General features: G+C 39.2%; 1 protein-coding gene and 1 long non-coding RNA gene across 2 annotated transcripts; both read left to right on the top strand.

The window, feature by feature from the left end:
- Positions 1-4,031: 4,031 nt before the first annotated feature.
- On the top strand, positions 4,032-11,945 carry prrg1 (proline rich Gla (G-carboxyglutamic acid) 1). Its single transcript, XM_042516602.2, has 4 exons — positions 4,032-4,150; positions 5,424-5,463; positions 6,650-6,810; positions 9,344-11,945. Exons 2-4 carry the CDS (start codon positions 5,454-5,456, stop codon positions 9,806-9,808), a joined length of 636 nt encoding a protein of 211 aa, XP_042372536.1. The 5' UTR covers positions 4,032-4,150; positions 5,424-5,453; the 3' UTR covers positions 9,809-11,945.
- A 2,810-nt stretch (positions 11,946-14,755) lies between these two features.
- LOC148189566 (uncharacterized) lies at positions 14,756-16,849 on the top strand. The gene is made up of 2 exons (XR_015776538.1): positions 14,756-14,848; positions 15,265-16,849. It is a non-coding gene; the product is annotated as an uncharacterized LOC148189566 (long non-coding RNA).
- Positions 16,850-17,456: the final 607 nt, after the last annotated feature.

Here is a 17,456-nt window from a genome sequence, read left to right as displayed (position 1 = left end):
CACTTTCAACAAGACTAAGTATAGGCCAGAATATAATGCAAAAAACTGAAGAACAAAAATGCAGTTCTTCAAATGACCACTTGAGGCTGGCTCCAAAACAAAGTAAATCCCCACTGACCCCCATGTTTAAATGCCTAACTTTACAACACCTATTTCAAAACTAATGACAACTGATAAAACTGACTTTATTGCTGTAAAATTTCAAAAGTTGCTTGAAAGAGACATGGGTTAAGCAAGAGAGAGTGCAGGAGCCTACAGAGACTGCTTATGCACAGGGCCCTGAATTTGGTGCTACATCCCTGCATGTAACTGTATTGAAACTGTATTGGAAAATATGCTGGTTTAGTCTTTTTCCTGCTGTATTTTGGGGAAAAATGTAAAATATATGTGGAATGAAATGGAGCCACCACAAGGCAAAAACATCCATAAAAAACTTTAGGTTGCAGACAAGTAATTTATGTTTTTTACTTACATCTAATATGGACAAACTTAGTTTTCGTGGGTTTACCTTTTAACTACATCCCTGCTTTCCTCTTGTGTCGCACTTTATCCCTGTTTTTTTTCTTCAGGTTGCACTTTGTTTAAAACCCTGTTTTCTATCTTTCTCTCTCTCTCTCTCTCTCACACACACACACACACACACACACACACACACACACACACACACACAAACACACACAGACACACAAACACACATTGTGCTGAGGGAAGCTTACACAGCTCATTTTTTTCCTAATTGAACTTAGCTAATCCTTTGTCCTTAGGGAAGAATCTCAAAATTAATTCATATTGATTAGCACACTTGCACACTCACAAACATGCAGAATATATATATGCACACACACACACACACACACACACACACACACACACACAAACAAGTAATTTTTGAATCAGATTAACTTCATAGTTACATTTGAAAAGAAATGCAAAATCAGCATGAGATTACTTGTTAATTGAGGTTTCTGTAAATTGAAGTGAAAGGTTGCTGGCTGGTTGGTGGAACACCGGATTAAATACAATGTTGTTCATCAAACTATTATTAAGTTTTAGTGAGTTAGTGAGTTCAATTTCATGAACAGAAAAGATTGCTTCTTTTATACGTGCAGTTTCATAATATGACAGAATTAAATACTCTTTTACAGAAGTTTTGATTTGTCCTAGTGTGTGTGTGTGTGTGTGTGTGTGTGTGTGTGTGTGTGTGTGTGTGTGTGTGTGTGTGTGTGTGTGTGCGTGCAGGAGTGTAGGTCAACTGTTCCTGGCGGCAAAGTCTTTCAACATCATTACTGATGATTACAGATTGTAATCAGTACAGACTCGGTGAGTAAAAAACAGGAACACACACACAAACACACACACACAAACATAGTCCTCTCATCAGCCTTAATTCAGTATAACAGTACTGGTGTGGAGTTGCAGCATCTAGTTGCGTGTGTGAGGTACAAAATGTCACTGCTCAAATTGAAAATTTTAAATTGACTGACACAGAACATTAAGCAAAAGTTAAACCGCATGGAAACAAATTGATAACTGTTGTCTCTCCCTCTGCCATCAATAACTGCTGGGCACTGCACCAAAGCTGATTAGTTGATGTGAGCAAAATACAAAATTAAAGCAGGTAAGGAGAAATGTGGGACATACTACCAATACATATATTGTTTAGTAATAAATGATGAAAATTAATTTGCCCTGTCCTCAAAGCCATTAAGATGTCAAAGCTGTGGTTGGATTTAATTTAATTTGTTATTTGTGTGTTATATTTTAAACCTTACTGTTAGTTATTTTTTTATATTTTGAACTGTACTGTGAGCTTTTTCTTATATTTTGCACCTTACTGTTAGCAAGTTTAATAATTTCTATACTGCTAGCAATATTTTTATATTTTGAACCTCACTGTGAACTAGAGCTTTTATTTTGCAACTTTCTGTATAGTAGTTGATATTTAGTTTTATATTTGATATATATTGTGTTTCATATTTGCTATACAGTGCTTTTTTTCATTTTTTTCATTCGGCACGTCATCAGCATCTTTAGATATTGGCTTTAAAATATAATATATCTGAATCTGCCAATGTGTCGATTTCTGCCGACATCACAAACCTTTTTTTTTTTATTGCCAAAGTGAACGGGTACAAATCATCAAACCTAAGTTGAAGTATTTTTCTTACTTTGAACAGTCAATGAATATTACATACACTGAAAAGCATTGTAGGCTATTTCATGTCTCCATCTGCTGGTAAGCCATCACCATAAGAGTATGCATAATAGGATGTTAATTCCACTACAGAAGAGGCTTGATGATCACAAAAATCATGTGGGGAAAAGTGTATATATTTATATATGTATCGGTTATTGGCCAAAGATAGAGTGCTCCAGGGAGGATGTTTTACTGAAGGCAAACCCAAAAACTAACTTCTCCCTGGCTCCCTCATCAAAAAGCCTATGGGATTTTTCCATTGGGTTTTGGATCATTGCAGAAAATTAGCTCTGTTTTAAACAAACGTTCATGATCGGCTACTAACATGTTTTCTTCCAGCAAGATAATCTTCATAAATGAACACTACTTTCAGGACTTTTGACACCTAAATGCAGTCGCCAGAACTAAGAAGCAACTGCTGGGCTACTTAGGGGCTGATCGCACTGAGACATGACGCTAGAGAACCGTCACCAGCATAGGTGTGCATAAAATTTTAAATATTTTCAACTTTTCTGCTCAGTATTTTATGTTCTAGAACAAAATATGAAAGTCTCTTCAGTGTGTTGTAAACACAGACCTTTTGTAAGGTTTCTAACCAAAAAAACAATCACAAAACCCACTGACTTTGAGACGAGGAAACCAGCGCTGTGCGGTGCTGGAATGCTAACTGATTTCAGGGTTTCAGGATTCATTCCTGGGGTTCTCTGTATCAGCATATTTGTTAAAAAAAATCAATTATCTTGCGTCACTAGTTCTTGCCTATTGCATGCTTTGTATTTACGTACCCCTGCAACTGCTGCACAGCAATTTCCCTCATCATAAAGACCTATGGTGCTTTAAATATTCTACAATTCTACAATTCTACAATTTCATTTAGCAGACGCTTTTATCCAAAGCGACGTACAACACAAGCAAGAATTTAGACTTAAGGAAAAAACCCTTAGTAAGTGCAAAAAGTGCTTCAGGTGTGATTGGTCACAGGTATTGCCATCTAGTGGCAGAAGAAGTGCCGCACAGCCCCCCCCCCCCCCTTTTTTTTTTTTTTTTTTGGAAACCAAAGTAATAACCAGTAGCGATCTCAGCATCTGAGATTCAGCAATCTCAGTATCACTACTTACGATGACAATCAACATACAACATCACACAACTTTGTCAGTGCTAGATAATCATTAGGTGCTGGGTTTTGGACCATCTGTCTTACTCTACCCCAAAGGGCGAAGCGGAGAAGAGTCAGGTTAAGTGCCTAGGTGTTCTCAGAACAATTGAGTTTTCAATTGTCTCTTAAAAGTAGAAAGGGACTCAGCAGAACGCACAGAGTTTGGAAGTTTGTTCCACCATTTGGGAACAACAGAAGAGAAGAGTCTGGCTAGCGTTTTAGAGCCGTGCTGGGCTGGAAGCACCAGGCGTCTTTCGCATGCAGAGCGTAGTGGGCGAGAAGGAGAGTAGACCTGGATCAGGGATTCCAGGTAGGCTGGAGTAGTTCTTGTGATTGTTTTGTAAGCCAAGAGAAGTGCTTTGAATTTGATTCTGGCTGCCACTGGAAGCCAGTGAAGAGAAATTAGTAGCGGGGGTGACATGTGCTCTTTTGGGCTGGTTGAAGACCAGACGTGCTGCTGCATTCTGGATCATCTGAAGAGGTTTGAATGAGCAAATATGTTATCTTAACACTGTATGTGAAAGCACATTAGTTAGCAAGTTAGTTTTAATTCCGTTATCCTCATATGATGTGTTTTATAAAGTCATTTTATGATACATAAACTTATTATGTGAGTTATTGTGGTTTGTAGAGCCTGAGTTGATCTCTGGACTTTCCCCTTTAACTAAGGGGAAGGGGCTGTTCATGAGGCCGCTGTGGGCAAACACAGCTGTGCGCATGCGCACCGCGCACAGCAACATTCTGGGGCAGCAGAGGAGACGACGGATCGTTTATGCGCATTTTTGGGACGAAAAGAGGTGAGTTGAAGTGACAAAGTTTATCTAGACACTAAAAGAGGACTTCGACAGGAAGCCAGCACCTTTAATAGTGAGCGGAGGTCCTTCTACCGTTCTCTGTTTCGCGATATCCGGACGTTTGAATCATGTGTCGCCCGTTTATTCGCATCCGACGCTGGAGACGCACTGATCCTGCAAATCATCTCCGCTTGTCAATACACGGGGAGCTAACCAGCCGCACACAGCTGAGCTAACAGGGCTGCTAATACGGACGAGAACACAGCATTAACAGCGGCCGTGAAGCTTAGCTAACATTGTTGTAGCTTGGAGAGGTTGTCCTGTCTCTTTTGTGATTCGTGTAACGGGGCGGCGGCGCTTTGTTTGGGATGTTTCCGCCGGTCTATTTCTGGCAGCTACGAGCAGGATTCCCGTAACACATCCATGTGTAACACTGGCCGCCATTGGTCCCTGTCACTGGTCAAGGATATTATCATACCCACAACACGCCCGTGCGCTGTAATGTTATTATCCATTCATTCTGTTATTACGGTGTATGGATAGTCTCACATGATTTAGTAGATGTTGACAGAAGGATGTGGTGTTTTTACATGAATTTCCTACTGATATGGCCTGCATTGACTCACAATTTCCTTTTTTTTTTTTTTTTTTTTTTTAACTTTATTTTTTTTAGTTCAGATTTTGTACAAGTAACATAGAAGCATCATTGCAACATCACAAGAACATGAAAGGTGACGCTGCATATAGATCCAGTTACATACAATTACACATGGAAGCTGAGAAAAAAAAAACAATGTAAAAAAAAAACCAGTTAGGGGTTACGAGCAGGACACCAAGGACTACAATATCAACTTAGTTTTTATCAATCTAAGCACATCAAATACAAGGGAAGTTATCACCTCTTTTTGCAAAGTACGTCTCCCATTTCTCCCACAAAGCATCACATTTGTCCTTTTGCAAGCTTAAGTCTACTTAAATCTTAACAATTTCCTTTTCAAATGAAGTTTTTTTAGATGAATTTGCCTAAAAGGTGAATTGTTATGAGTAATCGTGCTAAAATCAGAAGTCCCTCCCTGTATTACGTGTTCAAATGTGTGGCATTACCTCCTTTATTTAACCTCTTGTTATTGTGTTATTGCTGTTGTGTTGGATTCTTTAAAAAGCTCTTTAAGAAAGGAGGGACAGTTTTTTAAAGGGAGTCTTGGTGGTTAATTATTGTCTGACTTGTATCAGCAGGATCAAAGCTCTACATTGATGTGTGTTTGGTTTTCTACAGATAAAGCACCCTAAACAGACTCGCAGGATCATGGGGAGTGGTAAGTTTATCAACACTATACTTATGTGCTTTTATCCCTCGGGCAGAGAAGGCTAAATTTCATCACAAACCCTACTCCAATGTCTTTTCCCTTCATATTTGTTGATTTTCAACGTGTTTGTCAAACACAAATTGGTCATTGGAATGTGACTCTTCATGTTTTTTTTCTGTTTTCCTTAGCAAACAATTCCTATTCTTTCCTGAGGGAATTTCCTGTTTTTCTGCATTATTTCTTCTCAGGGTTCTCGCAGATCCTTAAAAAGTCTTAAAAGGCATTCAAATTAATTCATCTAAAAATAAGGCCTTAATTGGCATTAAAATGTCTTAATAGATCAGATTCAAAGAGTGAAGTTTTAAGTTTTGTTTTTTTTTTAATCAACATTTGAAGTGGTTTGTCTGACTTTTTAACTTGACATGTTACAATAAATGTTTCCGTAAAATTGTCCCTAACTGAGTAATTCATGTCACTTCATGTCTTTTTCCTTCAGTGTTGGTTATTGTAAATTTGGTCTCAAGTTGAATTCCGAATGGCATTAAAAACATCTTAAAAAGTCTTAAATCTAACCAGCCTCAAGCTGAAGGAACCTTGTTTTCTGCTTTTCTGGACGTTTGCAGATCACATCCGTTAATTTATGACTCACATGGACGCCATTACTCGTTCATTCGTCAGCACATCAAACATTCCCAGGGCGTGTTGTGACATCTTGCGCTCAGTTTCTGTTTGAGAGTTTATGTTCCCGTGCAGGATGTGTAAAACAGAGGGCCGCTCTGTCTCTCTAAGTTCATTCCTCTAGTTTGTCTTATGTGAAACAGGGATTGATGCCTAAATCAAAGGAGCTTTTGTTTTTATGCAGAAATGTGGGCACTGGGCAGTGCTCGGCTCTCCTCCACTGCCTTTGTTTCAGTCCCCACCTCTCTCCTTTTTTTGGCATCTCTATCCTCCTTTCCTCCTCTTGCTTCACTCCTCTCTCTTTCAATACACTCTCTCTTGAACCCCCCCCCACCCCCCCCCCCATGCTGTTCTGTTTACTGACTCACCCCTACTTTCCTCTTTTTGTCACTTATTTTCTTGTCTCCGTTTACGATCTTGATTTATGCTTTTTTTTGACTCTCACATCTCTCAAACTTACATCCTCTCCCCTTCTCTGCCCTTGTCTTTCTCTTCCCCTCCACTGCTCGCCTCTCAGTGTTCCTGCCGGCGGACGCAGCCCACTCGGTGCTGCGACGGCTGCGCAGGGCCAACTTCTTGCTGGAGGAGATGAAACAGGGGAACATCCAGAGAGAGTGCCGCGAGGAGATCTGCACCTATGAGGAGGCCCGTGAGGCTTTTGAGAACGACGAGAAGACGGTGAGGGGACCAGAGGCACATCACATCAGACCTAAAGTCTGTCCTTTCTTCAAGACTAAATACACACAGGAACAGAAAAGTAGAACACATTCAAAAACCAGCCTCACATTGCTTATGGCTACATGTAGGCATGAAGGGATAGTTGTTCTTTTTAGCTTTAGGTTGTTTGAGTTACTCATCAGGGATGGTAGCTCCCGCAGGGAGTCATGTGTTCAGAGATTTCACAGTCAGCCTGTGACTGATCAGACAGAAATTTACCTCATGGGGCCATTAAAAAAAAATTACCAACAACAGTCGGGTTCACATGATCATGGAAAACCTAGTAAAGTCATGGAATTTCAAAATCACATTTTCCAGGCTGCGGGGAGGTCATGGAAATAGTAAAAATCATTGAACGTTTTGGAAAAATCATGGAAATGTGTTGTGTGTGTGAAATATTACATTAATGTAATAAACAATGACTTCCTTTTTTTTAGGCTTTTTTTTCTTATTTAAAAAATTATAGAAAACTTTTGACAATATAGATTATTTCTTTTTTTTTGCAGTTTTTAAAGACAACTTTTAGGGGATAAAAAAAATGGTTTGAAGATATGTTTTCTTTAAAAAGTTTCTGCGAATTTTTTCTGTTGGTTTTTTCTTATTTTTTTGGAAGGCATGTTTTATTTAAAACAAAAAAACAACCAAAATGACACCATTGATCAGCCAGAAACTGAAAACAGAAATTACCGTTTTATCTTCAGTTTTGTGACGGTCCTTTAACACGCTGAATTCACGTTTTAATCTGATATGTTTGAAGAACATTGGGCCAGTGGGGCAAGAAAAAAAAATTGGTGTCTGGTTATAGGGTGAATCATGGAAAAGTTTTGAAAATGTGTGGGAACCCTGAACAACACAGAAAACAAAATACACAAATCCATGTAGTATAGAAACCCAGTTATCTTTCTGCTGCTTTCTTTTCATAATTAGTTTGTATGTTCACCCTCAGCTGGCTGGAAATCTCTGAACACAGGACTCCCAGCTGGAGCTAAAAGCCACAAATCAATATTACTACTGCTGAGTGACTCGTACCAGCCGCCCTTTGTGGAAAAAAAAAAAAAAATCAAAAGTATCCCTTTAAAGTTCTATTTTGTGGGGTTCATGTGTCCAAAAATGAAACCCTATGCCAAGAGTGGTAGCTTGTGGAATGTGGGTATTTTTCAGGAAGTGATGATTATCAGCAGGAAGAACAGCCGAGTCCATGCTAGAGAGGGAGGAGTGTTTGTAAAACTATTGTGAGAAGCCAGAGAGCAAAGTCACGCAGATGGACGTCCACAATCATGTGGTCGCTTTTTGTTGGGACATTGTTCTCACTGCCTTTGTGTTGCAGTAATCCAGACAGAAAGTATTCATTCAGTGGACAGTGTGTGTACTGTGACCCTGTGTTTTGAAAACAGCTTTGTGTCACTGTGTTTACACCGTAGCCTGTACGAATGTACAGTTGAGTGTAATCTTGAAGAAAATATATTTTTTTGCCTTCTCCGCCGACGACAGCCGTGGCAAGAGGCACTAGTTTTTGGGTGGTCTGTATGTCCATCAGTCTGGGTGTCTCATTCTTGTGAATTCCATATTTCGGCCCAAACGTCCACTTGGACTCAACAATGAACAGATTAGATTTTAGTTGGCTAAAAGTCAAGCTCACTGTGACCTCACAAAAATGTTTTGGGGAATAAATCAAGAATTAATGGTAATGGTGATGGGGATTTATTTTGGTCCTTTTTAACAATTTTTCATGAGAAATGTACATGATAACATCAAGGCATTAAGTCAAAAGGAATAGCAAAACAAAAAAAAGTTAAAAAGGTGTAGGTCGAGGCTAAAGCTTATTATACATATTCTTTGACTTAGAATATTCATGTGAATAACTCGTTTACCACTACGTTTTATTGAAAAATAAAACAAGAAAAAACAACAGAAGGACAAAAAAGAAAAAGATTCTGAAACTTTTCAAAGTAATGATAATACCGTAGTTTTATGTTCATACTTGCAGCCTGTGAATACAGGTACAAATGTTATTTATATCAAGAGTTCATAGCATATTATGACAAAAAAAAATCAAGAAAATGTTAAATTTAATAAAGTGACAATATTTTATATCTAAAAGGTCAGAGGTCAACTTCACTATGACATCATAATGTTCTGCAAAACACTTTTCTGGCTGTTGTTTAATGTTGTAATTAACTGTTGTAACTAATAACTCAGGACTCAACAGAAGGGCAGACATTTGGTCAGATACTGAATTGGTGACACTAATCTTTGACGTCCACCTCCATCGTTAAAGTGTGTGAAGATGCATGTTTTAGAAATGTTTAGCTTTTTTGCAGTTACATCCATATTTAACGCATTGCCAGCTGTCATGGCTACATGAGTGTGGACAGATATGGATGTCAGCTGCATCTCGACAGGTGTGCGGAGGCGTCCAACCTCCAGGAGGTAGTACTGGTTGTCTTTGTTTTCGTTTTGACAACATGTGTGTCTGCCTTTTGATTGGCTGCAGAGACGGTTTTGGGACGAATATGTGCGGGAGAGCAGTCCGTCAGGAGGGCTGGAGACGGTGGTTGGAGGAGTCCACTCTCTTTACTTGATAGTGCCGTTGCTGCTGGTTGTGCTCATCATCGCCGCCGTGGCCATCACTGTGTGGCGCTGCCACTCCCGCAAGCGCTCGCAGCGCAGCCCCAGCCTGGGACACTCGCATCACGACCACGTCCTGTCAGTGGTCTCTATGGACCATTGGGGGAGGGATTATCACCATGGTGACCAATCAGAACTCAGCGTCCACAGCAGCCCTGCTTATCCAGGCTCAGAGCTCACATCAGGGAGAGGGAGCGCCGGAGACCCGCCACCATCTTATGAGGAGGCCGTGGGCCATGCAGACGTCCAAATAGAGACAGAGCCACCTCCGCAGTATGAGGACATAGTCAACACCAGCTCTACTAATGTCAGTGGTGGCCATGGGAAGTAAACTTGTCTCTCACCTTCACCCCAACAGAAGCCCTAACCTACACTGAGACCATCTGATCATTTAGCAGTATTACTGTTGTGATATCACCAGCCTTCCCCGTTCAACACATACAGAAACACTTTTAACTCTCTGGTCAGTGGACTAATGCCATCTTTTGCGGAGCCAGCGCTGTTGAAATTTGCACTAACCTTTCATCAATGAGGCAAAGTGATAGCAGGAAGGATATCGCAATACCAAAATCAACCAGCCTCTGCTGATTTTCCTCGAGTTACAACCGTCAAACTGTAGCAAGTCATTTAACTCAGCAGACCTAACAAATGTTGCATGTGGCGTAAAAAAAAAGGGTTCTGATTGCCATAATGACAGACATTATTCTAAAAGTGTAAATGGGGGTTGGACCGATGCTTAATTGAAGGTTAGTGCCAAGACTTAGTTGGCCAACAGCAGATATTTTGCACCTATTTTTAATATCTTTATATTGGACTTCTGTCTTGTAAAAAGGGAAAAGTGTTTGCTGTTTTGAGCTGTTTATAAGTGTGCATATTGCATAAAAAATTTTGCTTTGCAAGATTGAGAAACGGCAGTTAGCCCACAAAGCAACAATTCCAGACAAATTAAACTTGCATTAAGTGATTTTGGACCTCCAGGGGGCAGAAAGAGAAAAACAGGTTCAAAATTAAGCACATAATTGGTGATGATTTTTCTTTAAGTCAACAATTGTCTGTAGTAATTGATGCTTGGCTTGTCTAGGCTTGTCAACAAAAATAGTAAATATAATTAAATGTAAATAGCTGCCCAAAGTTTGAAAGTGGGAGTTAAAGTGATCATTGAGACCCAAACATTTAGTAAATTATAAGGTGTCAGAGCCAAAACAATTCATCAAAACTGTAATGCGCTGCAGAGTTGCATGCTAATTATTGTTATCAAAATGATCATTTAATGCAGGTTTATAGTTAAATTGCCAAATGAATGCATCAGTCCAACTCCAGTATACACTTCTGAATGTTTTAAAGTTTAAAACTGGGGATAAGACCAGCAGTTATAACAGGTGCTGTTGAAACGTGTTTTGTGTTTGTGTTTGTGTTATTTTGTGCTTATATTTTGGTCATGCATGCAGCTTGGTCTGTACACCTGAGGTTGGATCTGGCTGTGCACTGTTTGTTGATGGTCAGCGCTTGCTGGCCCATGTCTGTCTCTGGGCTGTTGGCAGTAGCTCAGAGCCTGCTTTAACTGTGAAAACCTTTCCCTACGCTTTCCTCTAAAGCAAATGTAACCATGTTGGACATGACTACAGTCTTCTGCTGTGCCACTAACACTAAAAGCACACTGAGGATTCTACAAATAGGTTTGCAGCGACACTAATAATGTAAGTTGTGGAGTGACTTGCACAGGAATGTAGGACAGAAAGCAATATAATCAGAAGCTTTGGAAAAAGATGTATCAGAGAGGAGAAATTCTGTATGTAGAGACACTATGGACAGAGTTCACATTTAGCATGTGTTATGTACCTGTATATAAATATATGTAGTCTATATGTGTGAAGGTCAGTTACAGTGAGATTGCCTTTTACTGCATAGGAGTGCAGTGAATACATTAACACGTGTTTAACTATAATACAGTAGGTGGATAAATGAAGGCACTTTGTGTTTAAGCTCAAAATGAGCTGTGTGATGAAAACTAGGACGGTCTGGTTTGACGTCTTTAGCGTCTTTCTCAGCCATTACGATGTCACTGTAATCCTTGGGGAAAAAAGTGCTCATACTCTATATGCAATGTTGCTGCATACACTCTAAAAACCAAATATATCTGTCTAATGTTCACGGATACTGATAAATGTTACATTTGCTGTCTACACCTCACAGACTTTGAGCACTGATTATCCTTTTTTTTGAGTTGACCTGTGAACCTCAGCACTTGCTATGACCTTGACCTGAGTTGTGCTGGCAGGTTAGCCATTTTGGTTGGGTCACTTTACCTGTTGCAGAGCCCTTTTTTCCTTTTTTTTTTTTTTTTTTACAATGCCTTATAAAATAAACAAAATGTTATATAACATTTAATGCAAGAGAACTTGTTATAAATCCTTGATATGTGCAGAAGCTTGAATTAATTTGTAATAAAACATCAAAAAATGTTCCAATGGTTTCCTTAATTTCATTGAGTAAAAAAAACACACAATACTATGATGTTTATTACATTTTTTTGTGACATGCATACTATGACTTTTTGTGTCACACTATACTATATAACTTTCTGACTTTTTATGACATATCATACTATGACTTATGAATTTATGACATACTATACAATGACATTTTCTGGCATATCTAGCATACATTTGTTGAATTTGTTTATGCAATGTAATATCCAGCCACGCCACTAGGTGGCAGCTACTGGTTGATGCAGCCTGGAGTACGTGGAGGTTCTTGCATGTGTTGCTGAACAAACAGTTTTTGACTGTGCTCAGGTCAAGTTTTTTATGGCTGTATTTATTTTGACTCTTTGTTTGTTTGTTTTTTTAAGTTATACACGAGTGAGAAAATAAACGAATATATAATATAATATATATAATATAATATAATTTAATTTAATTTTATTTAATTTAATTATACATATATATATATATATATATATATATATATATATATATATATATATATATATAATAATTATATATAATAATATATAAAATATTGGTTACGTTTTCTGAGTACACGTCTGACCTTATCAGCAGCCATTAGTGGTTGAAAGTGTAGGACTGTCATTGCAGTATACTTTTCGGGCTGTGTGTGTTTCGGTCATTAGATTTTCCGTTCAAAAACGGATATTATAAACTCAATCTCCTAGCAGATGACATTATTTTATACTGAAAAGATCCTGGTAACTCCCTTTCCAAATTACAAACTATATTAAATACCTATGGTAGTATTTCAGGTTATAGGGTGAATTTGGAAAAAAGTGAAATTATTCCATTGACAAACTTCGACCACTCCAACCTCCAGCGCACGAGTCCATTTAGATGGCCTATGGATGGTATAAAATACCTTAGGATAATTGTAGACAACAACCTCAAAAACCTGTATAAATTGAATTACCTCCCACTGCTCAGTAAGATTGAAGATGATTTACGTAGGTGGATGGGTTTGCCTCTCACCTTGATTGGCAGAGTTAATTGTATTAAAATGAATGTACAACCAAGATTGCAATATTTGTTTCAATCCCTGCCCATTCCATTACCACAATCATTTTTTAAAACTCTCAATAGATATGTTAGACAATTCATATGGAACTGTAAAGTACCCCGGATATCCATGGGAAAGTTAACGTGGGACTATGGTTCAGGGGGACTTCGACTACCCAGTTTTAAAAATTACTACTTGACAGCTCAAATGAGGTTCATTTCATCATTTTTTGAGGGCAGTGACGCCCCCTCTTGGACACACATCGCGCTGCATCCCCTGAGAGAAAAGGTCCACAGTGACTTCATTTATAAACATAATTCTGGAACTATAAACAAGAGGACAGATAACCCTATACTGAGGCATCTGATTAAAATTTGGTATGAGGTTCACAAAAGTCTTGGATTGAAGGTGGGATTGTCACCTAAAACGCCTTTAAAACAAAATGAACTTATAACCATGACTCTTGACAATAAGATTGTGGATATATGGCATCATAAAGGAATCCAACACTTGGAGGACTGCTTCGAGAAAGGACTTTTCATGTCATTTGAACACCTGAAGAGGAAATATAACTTGTCCAATCAGACCTTTTTCTGTTATCTCCAGATAAGATCCTTCTTGAGAACTAATCTTGGTCCCGAAATGACTCTGCCTGTCATGAATGATATTGAGAGATTTCTTTATGAGGGGAACACATATAAATTCATTTCTAAAATGTATCGCCTGTTGATGAATGAATGCCCAAAGCCAGGTTTGCATAAGTCTAGAATGAAATGGGAGTCGGATCTTAATGTCACAATTGATGAACAATTTTGGGAAGATTAAAGTCAGAAAAGCTTGTCAACTACTATCAATGCCCGGTATAGACTGATTAACTATAATATTCTACATCAGTTATACCTTACCCCAGAAAAATTACATTCATTCAAATCTGACCTGTCAGAGATGTGCTTCAGATGTGATACTGAAGGTGGTTCCTTTCTACATTGTACCTGGCACTGTACCAAAGTGAGGCCTTTCTGGCATGATATCTGTTCCACTTTAACCAGGATCACAGGAGTTAGTGCTCCACTGGACCCAGAACTGTGTTTATTGGGGAACTTTACATGTATTCGCGGTTCTCTAAACAATGCACAACTCAAGTTTATGGAGGTCGCTCTATGTGTGGCCAAGAAGTGCATTGCTGTGTCATGGAAATCTGATTCCCCTCTTTTTATTGACAGGTGGTCTTTTGAGATGAATAGTTGCGTCCCCCTGGAAAAAATTACATATTGTCTCAGAAAACGATACAACATGTTTTTGAAAATTTGGCAACCATATTTAGACCATATCGGTACATCTCTTACTCCAAGTACTTAATATAGTTGTTTGTATTGCCTCTGCACACTGACTGTATGTTTTTTTTTTTTTTTTTTTGGGGGGGGGGGGTCCTCTTTGTTAAGGTAAGGAAGCTCACCCTTTACGCCTCACCTTATGTTATGTCCATATACTGTTGGTATAATGGTATGTTTGTAAACACTGCAAAACTGAAAATAAAATAGTAAAAAAAAAAAACAACGGATATTAGAAATAAAAAAGTGGTTATTGGATTTTCGTATAAAAATGAAAAAGTACGTTTTTCTTGGTCAAAGGGGATAAGAGAAATTTAAAATGTGGTTTGATTTTCATTTTCTATTTAGTGTATCAGAAAACAAAATCACTTAGAGGCAGAAACAAAAAAAAGGCCACTTTTTTCACTTTCTGCGACCGGATGTTGTCATAGCGAGAGCGCCAGCAGAGATGAAAATAAAACGAGGGTAAACAGGAGCGGCTTTTCCGAAGTGGCGACAGCTAACAGGACCTGAACAGACTCCAAACCACGGTGAGTTAGCCTCATTTCTGCTTCACAGCTTAACAGTTTTGTAAGTTTGGGTTTATTACTGATATTTATATATGCGCTCGCAGTATAATTTTGTCATCACCACTGCTGTACCGCTTAGTTAGCTCTCTGTTAACCACAGTCTCTGCTATCAAACACCTGCAGTGCAAAAAGCACTTGTTTTTTTGTCTGTTTTGCTAAATAGAAACCGCTGTACGTAAGTTTTCATAGCAAAACGATTTATCCGTCAGGTCATGTGTCTGTCGACATACAGGCTGCGGTTGTTGGAAAACAATGTTGTGCCTGTCACAGCTGTAGTTGTGGCGCTGTCATGTAGTGAAATGGCAAAATACATCTGGTGGTAAAAAAAAAACAAAACTGTCAGATCACACATCTAAATATTTGTGGTCTTTCCACAGGCCCGATGTCACCACCGAGAAAAAGACTGGCCTTTGCATCAGGGATCAAATCCTCCAGCGCCATTTAATCCTATTAAAGTCTTGTTTTAATATTTAACAAACTTTGTGGCATGGTGCACATATTTGTAAATGAACTTACTTTGTATTTTATTTATTTGTATCGGAGCATAATGCACATATTTTTGAATACATTTTTATTTAGCGTTATTATTCTCTTTGCTTATATATATACACTCACCGGCCACTTTATTAGGCACACCTGTCCAACTGCTCCTGAACGCAAATTTCTAATCAGCCAATCACATGGCAGCAACTCAATGCATTTAGGCATGTAGACATGGTCAGGATGATCTGCTGCAGTTCAAACCGAGCATCAGAATGGGGAAGAAAGGTGATTTAAGTGACTTTGAACGTGGCAAGGTTGTTGGTGCCAGACGGGCTGGTCTGAGTATTTCAGAAACTGCTGATCTACTGGGATTTTCACGCACAACCATCTCTAGGGTTTACAGAGAATGGTCCGAAAAAGAGAAAATATTCAATGAGCGGCAGTTCTGTGGGCGAAAATGCCTTGTTGATGCCAGAGGTCAGAGGAGAATGGCCAGACTGGTTCGAGCTGATAGAAAGGCAACAGTAATTCAAATAACCACTCGTTACAACCGAGGTATGCAGAAGAGCATCTCTGAACGCACAACACGTCGAACCTTGAGGCAGATGGGCTACAGCAGCAGAAGAGCACACCGGGTGCCACTCCTGTCAGCTAAGAACAGGAAACTGAGGCTACAATTCGCACAGGCTCACCAAAATTGGACAATAGAAAATTGGAAAAACGTTGCCTGGTCTGATGAGTCTCGATTTCTGCTGCGACATTCGGATGGTAGGGTCAAGAATTAGGCGCAAACAACATGAAAGCATGGATCCATCCTGCCTTGTATCAACGGTTTAGGCTGGTGGTGGTGGTGTAATGGTGTGGGGGATATTTTCTTGGCACACTTTGGGCCCCTTAGTACCAATTGAGTATCGTTGCAACGCCACAGCCTACCTGAGTATTGTTGCTGACCATGTCCATCCCTTTATGACCACAGTGTACTCATCTTCTGATGGCTACTTCCAGCAGGATAACGCGCCATGTCATAAAGCTCGAATCATCCCAGACTGGTTTCTTGAACATGACAATGAGTTCACTGTACTCAAATGGCCTCCACAGTCACCAGATCTCAATCCAATAGAGCACCTTTGGGATGTGGTGGAACGGGAGATTCGCATCATGGATGTGCAGCCGACAAATCTGCAGCAACTGCGTGATGCTATCATGTCAATATGGACCAAACTCTCTGAGGACTGTTTCCAGTACCTTGTTGAATCTATGCCACGAAGGATTAAGGCAGTTCTGAAGGCAAAAGGGGGTCCAACCCGGTATTAGCAAGGTGTACCTAATAAAGTGGCTGGTGAGTGTAGATTGAGAGCCAACTGTATAGAATGTGCATTTATGATTCTGTTCCAACCGTAAATTTGCTATTTACCCATGTATTGTACCCACGTACCTTGTATTTCTATTAAATAAAACTTGAAAATATGTTAAGTGCCACTATTTGTTTTCATAAGCTTCTTCTCCGGTATTACTTTTGAGACATTGCATTCTAGTACTGACTGTGAATCTCAATGCTAAGAAAAGTAGGTCTTTATATTGTTTGCATGTGGTTCAAAAAGCATTGTGATAATATATTATGATAATGTGTTTTATTTATGCAAGTAGAAACAAGTCACTTTGTAGAACAAATTTAATTATAGAATGTTAAAGTTGCACACATTTTAAAAGAATTTGAAGATATACGGGCTGGCCAAAACAATCTATTTACAACACTCTTTACCGATTTCCAGCTCATTACAGACAATACTACTACTGTTATTTTTTGTAAAGAACTGTCCAGCTACATTAACCACCATGATCATGTGTGAGGGTCCCATACTGCCATGTAACACGACGGGACTGTTTGCTTTCCTCCCCTGCATCTAGAGGGTCAGCTAAAGACCCCCCTGCCAGGCGCAAGCCTCCCCCTGCAAAGGCCAAGGTCCTCGGTTGTTTGGTCCACACACCGCCCCAGCTCCCAGTCCAGGGTCACGCTCTCAAAATAACTTTTGACAACAACATTCTTTGCTATGGTGTATATCACCACGCTATTCTATGTCGTTTA

The sequence above is a fragment of the Plectropomus leopardus genome, chromosome 5 (genome assembly GCF_026936395.1).
Source record: "Plectropomus leopardus strain MGB_pleo_1.0 chromosome 5, ASM2693639v1, whole genome shotgun sequence".
In the NCBI taxonomy this organism is placed as follows: domain Eukaryota; kingdom Metazoa; phylum Chordata; class Actinopteri; order Perciformes; family Serranidae; genus Plectropomus; species Plectropomus leopardus.
The sequence above is the reverse complement of the archived record's forward strand: the minus strand, read 5'-3'. Positions and strand labels throughout refer to the sequence as shown.